Genomic DNA, 8,564 nt, shown 5'->3' with positions numbered 1-8,564 from the left:
AAGACTCTGTGTTCTCATGCCATTTTCATGTTACAGCGCGACCAAAGCTTCATAAGTAACCGATACATTCTAGCAAATGTGACTTCATAGTGCACCTGCAGTTCAGTACATGGCGATGGATAATCCGGAGACAAACAGTCCTGCATGCTCACCCCAAACTCAAGACTGACCGTGTGATGCACTTAGTTCCTTCATGGTTGCAGTGAGTTTCGAATCAAGACTGCTTTGGGTACAGCAAGCAACAAAAACACTCTCACAATACAGTGCAATCACATTGCACATACCTTTTTTTTTTTTTTTTTTTTTGTCCTAAGGAATGGAACGGCAACTGTCTCAACATGTCACTTTGACAACCAACAATGTTTCTCAAGTCGGTGAGACGGGTGTGAATACTATATGAACAAAGGCTATATATGTGAGTACCTGTGTGGATTGGGAGTTTGCAAATGACCACTTTAATATCCAGTCTGGCACAGGGTTCCCTGGCCACCCTCTCTCGTTCTGCTGTGAGGATGACAGGGCTGCTGCGAACCCTGGCAACGAAGAGTCAGCGGTCAGTCGCCATCGGCAGCAGCACTTAAAAGATTTTCATTTCACGCAAACACAGAGCGCTTTCCTCTTACTGCATCAGGCCTTTCTTGGAACTGCCTTGAAGTATTCCTCCCTTGAAATGTCGGATACTCCACCATACCATTTCTGAAGCCAGATATGTTCTATCTTCATCTTCATAAAGAACCATTCATACTGACGAGGCCACTTCCTCAGAACTGGGTGTCTGCAGAAATAAAGGAGAGGTCATGACACAGCTGCTCTTATCAGGGGGTGTCCCTCCCAGGGCACTGCTCCAGAGTCGGCGTATCACTGGGCAGGTCATCCAGCCCTTCAGACTCCAGGCCTCATTTGGGCTGAAGCCAGAGGCGGATGCCAGGGAGCCAAGGATGGGGACTGGGGCAGCCTTAGGAAGGCAGGAAACTGCCATCTCCACAGAGGGGCAGCCCAGTCTTGCCCCAGGCTCCTTGGTTCGGATCCCAGGCGGGCTGCTGATGAGCTGTGGTGCTTCATGGGCTGTTTGCCCTCTCAAACCCCGGTCTCCTCACCGTCAGGGGGGCCGACAGTGACGGTGCTCTGATTGTGGGGCTGTGGGGGGAGCAAACAACTCTGCACACAAAAAGCACCTGCACAGAGCAAGTGCTCAGTGAATGCCGGTTGCTGTTATCAGGAAACATAAAGAAAGGCGTTATGCATCTCTGTCTCTGTGAGACGTCAAAAGAATTGTGGGCCTCCGAAACAAATCTGCTCAGGGGGAGATTTCCATTCCTGCAGCAGGCTTACAAGTGTTGAACCAAGTTGAGAGTCAGACAGAGTGGACAGGGAACATCACGTTCCACCTTCTGCTTACTGACTTGCTCTCTCTCTCACGTGTAACCCTAAACACAGGCACTGTCAGTGCAAAGCCTGACGTGGGGCTTGAACCCACGCACCGTGAGATCATGACCTAAGCTGAAGTCGGATGCTCAACTGACTGACCCACCACGTGCCCCAGCCCACTTCTTTTAAACTTCATAAAAATTGGGGCACCTGGGTGGCTCAGCCGGTTAAGTGTCCGACTCCTGATTTCAGCTCAGGTCATGATCTCACGGTCGTGAGATCAAGCCCCATGTCTGGCTCCACGCTGGAGCCTGCTTGGGATTCTCTCTCTCTCTCTCTGCCCCTCCCCCACTGGCATGTGTGTGTTCTCTCTCTCAAAACACATCAATAAACATGAAAAAAAATAAACTTCATAAAAATAAAAATTTTACTCATATCTAAAAATGTTATAAAAATTCGAAGACCAAGTGCAGACTGGGAAGAACATTTGCAACAACGCAGATGCAATAATAGGCTGATGACCTTTTATAAAAAAATTATTTTGAAATAACCGTAAACTCACAGAGAAGTTGAAAAGTACAGTACAATGAACTATTTCTTCCCCCCTAAACCATTTGGAAATAAGTTGGAAATAAGCTGATGTGATGCCCCAATACTCCAAATATTTGTGCAGCCAAGATGATAAAAGGTTGTTGTTATTGTTATTTTAAGCAAATGCGTTTTGTACTTGCAGCCAGGCACCTGCAACTATAACAAATCCCAGGGGGCACTGGTTTTGCATCCGGGCAGTGAGTGGCAGGGGGAGGGACCTGGAGGAGACTGACAGCACGGGTTTAAAAGAAGGTAAAGATAAAGTTAGTGGAAGCAGGAGGTAAAGGCACCCTTGTAACATGGTGGTGGAAAATTCAGCAACACTGTGCCTACAGAAAGTACGGAATGAATTTAATGAACCCAATGGTCTCCCTAGGGTTTTGACATAGTCTCACTGCCTATCATAACATGAAAGAGGAGGGTTTAGAAGGAAAGAGGACAGCTGGGCCAGGAAGCCTGGGTGGCTCAGTCAGTAAAGCGTCTGACCAGCTCAGGTCATGATCATGGGGTTCATGAGTTCAAGCCCCACATCAGGCTCTCTGCTATCCGCACAGGGCTAGCTTTAGATCCTGTGTCCCCCTCGCTCCCTGCCCCTCCCCCTCTCTAGAAAATAAATAAACATTAAAAAAAGAGGACAGTGAAGTTAAAAAATAAATCACACACACACACACACACACACACACACACACCCCTATGCTCTTTTCTCAATCTATGTACTGAAAACCACACGTTCATGTTGATATATCCAATCGCAATCCAGTTCCAGAGTTCACTCTCATTTTCTCCGTTTACGTGTAAAAAACCCCTTCCTGTGGTGTGAGAAACCAGGCTTCCTCTGTCCTTACCGTGTTTACTTATTTGATGGTTCCCCTGTATGTAAATCTTTCCACCTCCTTTGGGGTGTGGGTAGCTCCTGCAGCTTACAATTAGTTTTCGTCTTACTCTTCCATTAACTAACACGAAGTGTGAATCTGCCTGTTTTCATTGCCTGTGCCTCTGGGAAGACACACACAGCTCCTAGCCCCGGCTCCACGCTTCCACTCCCTGCTGCCCTCCCTGCACAGACACCCTCCTGACCCATGGGAGACCACCCCTCCAAGCAGGCACCCTCCTTACCTTTCACGAGCTCTGGGCCTCCCGCCTCCTGCTAACTGGTCTGCCCTCTGGCACATTTTCATCCCTACAGCGGTGATTTTTAAACTTTAGTAGAAATGCTAATTTCCTGGGACCTGCTTTTAAAATTTAGATTGAGTCTTACATCCAGAGAATCTGATTCAGTTAAGCAGGTCAGGGCAGGAGGGTGGGGGCAGAAAGCCTGTCTATGCAAGAATCCTCAGTGGGTCAGATGTAGGTGTGAGAGGACCACACTGAGAAGTGTTCTTTCACTTCTGGATGTATGAAAATGTCTGTTTTATGGACTTCTCTACAAAGCCTCAATTATTTACCTCCATTTTTAAAATTTTTTAATGTTTATTTATTTTTTGAGAGAGAGAACAAGCCAGGGAGGGGCAGAGAGAGACAGGGAGAGACAGGGAGAGAGAGAATCCCAAGCAGGCTCCACACTGTCAGCACAGAGACAGACACAGGGATCGAACTCATGAACCATGAAATCATGACCTGAGCCAAAACCAAGAGTTGGATGTTAACTGACTGAGCCACCCAGGGGCCCCTGGTTATTTCCATACCAAGGCAGGGCGTTGTAGAGGGTTGCAAGTGCGCAGGGAAGAGCGCCTGGAATCCCTCAGTGTGGGGTGCTGTCTAAAGGCAGGGTGAGGCCACGGGAAGACAGTCTGCCTGGCCTCTGCTGTCACCTGCAGCATGTTGCTGATATCACAGCTCAGACCGTCACTATCACTGCCTCAGAGGCATCACATGGCACAGTCCTGACTTCTGCTTTTTATTACAGTGTATTTCTGGACAAACCAACTTCAAAGCATATACAAACCTTGAAAACATGGCTTGCTTGGCAAATTCTATTTCTTCTGGAGACACTGCAGTCATCTGGCCAGTGAGCGTCAACCGGGCACATCGGGGGTCTTCCGGGTCGACGATATTTTTTCTGCATTCAAAGAATGTTTTTCACTTATTAAAATGATGATAGAACATAAGCCTGAAATACCAAGAATTTTATTAAAAATTAAAAAGAGCAGTCACATGGCTGGGTCTATCATTGAAGTTTTTACACTATCTATAATTACTTTAAAATACTTTGGCACACCGGGTGCCCAGGTGGCTCAGTTGGTTAAGTGTCTGGCTCTGGATTTCAGCTCAGGTCATGATCTCACCTTCTGTAAGATCGATCCCCATGTCAGGCTCTGTGCTGACTGTGAAGATCCTGCTTGGGATTCTCTCTCTCCCTCTCTTCCTGCCTCTCCCACCCACTTTCTCAAAATAAATAATAAATGAACAGTAAAAACATACTTTGGCACTGGCTGTGTGAGAGGTGTGTTTGGGTAAGTGAGACATCAGCCTGCACCCTGGGGGGTGCATCTAGTCAAGGGTGCAATTCTGCAAGACCCCAGTTGGGAGCCACTGTCCGGAATCCTGTTGCTACTCTGCACAACCTTAGGGGTACCACTCAAAGACAATAGGAGTTGTGCTCCAGAAGTAAGGCAATACATCTGCCTGGGTCCAGCAGCGACTGAGGTGAAGGTTTTCTGACATCACAATCAGAATGTGGAGGGTCCTCCTTCAGTGTAAGGGATGTTGGAAATAATGAGAATGTTAGCGTGACTGTATTTGTAACTGCCTGCTAATAAGTGTTTCCATGGTGACAGAATTCTTCTAAGACTTGGCTTTCATTGAAAGAGTCACCTGGCAGTGAGGATGTACTTTGTATTCTGGATATCACTCTTTCTCCAGGTGAATATAATTCTAATATAAATATAATATGATATGATATGATACAATATAATTCTCCTAATTAGTAATTCTCCTAACTAGGCTTGCCAGCTAAAATACTGCATGACACATAGTCATGTGAGAATAGTTGTTTACCTGAAATTTAATTTTTTAAAAAAATTTTAATGTTTATTTATTTTTGAAGGAGAAATAGAGCATGAGTGGGAGGGGCAGAGAGAGAGGGAGACACAAAATCTGAAGCAGGCTCCAGGCTCTGAGCTGTCAGCACAGAGCCCAATGTGGGGCTCGAATTCATAAGCTGTGAGATCATGACCTGAGCTGAAGTCGGTCGCTTAACCAACTGAACCACCCAGGCGCCCCTGAAATTTAATTTTTTACAGCTTTATTGATATATATATATATATATATATATATATATATATATATATATAATTCACCCTTTTAAAGTGCACCGTTGAGGGTTTTCAGAATATTCAGAGTTGGGCATCCATCACCATTATCTAATTTTAGAACATTTTCATCACCTACCCACTACACCCTTTGCCCATTAGCAATGATTCCTCATTTCTGACCCTTTACCACATCCTGAGCAACCGCTGATCTACACTCCATCTCTAGAGTTGTCTGTTTTGCCCACACTGATGGAATCATACTGTGTGTGGGCTTTTGTGACTATCTTCTTTCACTTAGCATAGTGACTTCAAGGTTCATCCATGTTTTAACCTGTATTGGCACTGCATTGTTTTTATTGCTGAATATTACTTTATTGTATGGATAGACCACACTGTGTTTACCAGTTCATCAGTTGATGGGCATTTGGGTTGTTCCCATTACAAATAATGCTGCTATGAACATGTACGCACATGCTTTTGCGTGGACGTGGTTTTTAGAGGTGGAACTGTCAGAAAGGGAATTGACAGATCCTACGGCAACTCTACGTTTAACCTTTTGAGGAACAGCCAGACTGTTTTCCAAAGCAGCTGCACTAATTTACATTCCCACCAGCACTGTATGAAGTGAATTCCTTCATATCTTTGAGGGCACTTGTTTTAGTCTGTCCTTTTCATTCTAGCCGTCTTAGTGAATGTGAAGTGATCTCACTGTGGTTTTTATTTGCATTTCCCTGATGGCTAATATTGACTATCTTTTCATGTGCTTACTGGCTGTATGTATATCTTTGCAGAAATGTCTATTCAAATCCTTTGTCCATTTAAAATTGGGTTCTTTTCCTTTTTATTATTGAGTTGTGAGAGTTCTTTGTATATTCTGAATACAAATCCCTTTCCAATATGTGATTTAAACGTATTTTGTTTTTCATTTTCTTGATACTGTTCTTTGTATTATTTTTATGATTATTTTTGTTTTAGAGAAAGAAGGAAAGAGTAAGAAGGAGGGGAGAGGGGCAGAAGGAGAGAGAGAGAATCTTAAGCAGACTCCATGCTCAGTGTGGAGCCTGATTGGGGCTTGATCCCATGACTCTGGGGTTATGACCTAAGACGAAATCGAGAGTTGGATGCTCAACTGACTGAGCCACCCAGGAGCCCCTTGATGGTGTTCTTTGATGCACAAAATTTTTTTTTTAAATTTTCATCAAATCCAAATAACTTCTTTTTCTTCTGTTTCCATTTATGATTTTTTTAAAGCTCCCAGCAACCTAGGGCAAAGGATATTTATCAAAATCCTACCCATATGTTATGTTATATCTCATAGAACAAGACAGCATTCATATTATTAGATATTGTGGTTTTTGTAGTAATACAAGAAATAGAAATATGTATAAAGATTGAGAAATAATAAGCATACTTGTAGTTATTTGCAAATGACATGACTGTATAGAGACGAAAAAGCAAAAGAATCCACACTCAGAATATTAGTATTAAGAAAAAGCTCAGCAAGATTGTTGAATTCAAGAACAATAAACAACTGCATTGCTACTTATAAGAAAAAAGCTATTTTTGAAGTACATTTTATATACTAAAAGGTATATAGATGGTAACTAAACCTATAAAATACCTAGGGATAAATTTAACCCAAAAATGTGTAATACCTTGGTGGAAAAAATTATGACTTTATTGAAATACATAAATGGCCTAAGTAAAGAGAGGGTTGGTTATACCAAATACATGAATGGGAAAATCCAATTTAAAGGAGATTAATTTCTAGAGACGCTATAATTTCAGTTCCAATTCTGATATATACATTTTTAATAAAACAAAACAAGCTGAATCTAAACTTCACATGGAATAACAAAAGTCTGAGAATAGTCAAAACCACTCTAAGGAAGAACAACATGGTGGGAGCGCTTCCTCTACAGATAACCCTAACATAAAACCATATTAATTAAGGCAGTGGGTATTGGTACAAGGACAGACCAAGGGAACAGACTGGAAGACCCAGAAATAGACCCATGCTTATATGTTATTTCACATACAACAAAGACTGAATTAGAAATTAGCAGGTAAAGTTCTAATTATTCAATAAGTGGTGCTGAAAAAAAGGTTGTCTGGAAAAAAATCTAAAAATATCAGACCATGTATAAGTAAATTATAAATTGAATTAATGATTTAAATGTATAAAGCAAAGCCCTAATACTTTCAGGATAAAATATTTAGACTTCAGGGTTGGAAAGAATTTCTTAAAGATGACACAAAATGCTCAAACCACAAAGGTAGATGAATGTGACTTATTAAAATTAAATCTTTCTTCAATAAAAGATTTCATAAGTTAGCTATGGGTGAAGTCTATTCATTACCACTATGATTTCTTATTCTATCAGTGAGTGTGGTAAGTGGAATTCTGGGATGGCCTCCATCATCTCCACCCCTAGTACTCTGCCCTGTACAATCCCTTGTCCTTGAATGTGGGCAGGAGCTGGGACTCTCTTCTAGCCAAGAGAATATGGCAAAAGTGAAGTGCTGGTAATCCCATGCTTATAAGATATCACAGCCAGTGAGATAGACTTAGAGACTGTGGGAGAGAGAGAGAGAGAGAGAGAGAGAGAGAGAGAGAGAGAGAGAATGTCTTACCCGTGGGAGACACCCTTCTATTGGCCTTTAACAGGTAAGCTGTTGTGAGGTGACCTGCCTTGGCTGTGGAGAGAATGGGCGGTGGCTTCTAGGAGCTGTGGACTCAGTCCTACAACCACAGGGAACTGAACTGTTCCACAAGGAACAACACTCACAGGTGCTAGAAAGAGGACCAGAGCTCCAGAAAGGGTTGCGGCCCCACTGACATCTTTCAGCTTCGGAAGATTCTGAGCAGAGGACCCAGTTCAGCCAAGTCCAGAATCCTCACCCACAGAAACTGATATAACAAGTGTGTGCTACTTCAAGTCTCTACGTTTGTGTCAATTTGTTACACAGCACAGAAAATGAATACAGTGGGTGTGCTGAAACTATAATTTTTAACTGACAATTTTTTTTCAGTTACATTGTTAGTTACTGATTTCCAACCTACATTTTGGTCAGAAAGTTACCCATATGGTATCTATTGTTTGATATTTGTTAAAATCAGCCTTAGAGCCTCATGGTCAATTGCTGTGTGCCTGAATAGGATGGACATTCTCTAACTGTTCGGTGCAAGGTTCTACAAATTACCGTCACATCAAGCTTAAGTGTCTTCAAATCTCTTACCTCATTGCTATTTTTGTTTTTGTTTTCTTACTCTATTGATTATTAAAGGATGTATTAAATATTTTCTGGACTTAATTTCTGGATATCTATTCTTGACACACACACACACAC

General features: G+C 42.6%; 1 protein-coding gene across 1 annotated transcript in view; it reads right to left on the bottom strand.

Annotated features, from left to right (window-relative positions):
• Positions 1-285: 285 nt before the first annotated feature.
• CREG2 (cellular repressor of E1A stimulated genes 2) overlaps positions 286-8,564 on the bottom strand; it is a 31,868-nt gene continuing 23,589 nt past the window's right edge. Inside the window, exons 3-4 of the mRNA XM_030310377.1 lie at positions 3,905-4,018; positions 286-775 (exon numbers count right to left, since the gene is read on the bottom strand). Of these exons, the coding sequence (XP_030166237.1) occupies positions 628-775; positions 3,905-4,018 (262 nt within the window). The 3' untranslated portion in view covers positions 286-627. The remainder of the gene's footprint in view (positions 776-3,904; positions 4,019-8,564) is intronic.

The sequence above is a fragment of the Lynx canadensis genome, chromosome A3 (genome assembly GCF_007474595.2).
Source record: "Lynx canadensis isolate LIC74 chromosome A3, mLynCan4.pri.v2, whole genome shotgun sequence".
Classification (NCBI taxonomy): domain Eukaryota; kingdom Metazoa; phylum Chordata; class Mammalia; order Carnivora; family Felidae; genus Lynx; species Lynx canadensis.
Note: the sequence above shows the minus strand (reverse complement) of the source record. Positions and strands in the feature narration are given on the sequence as shown.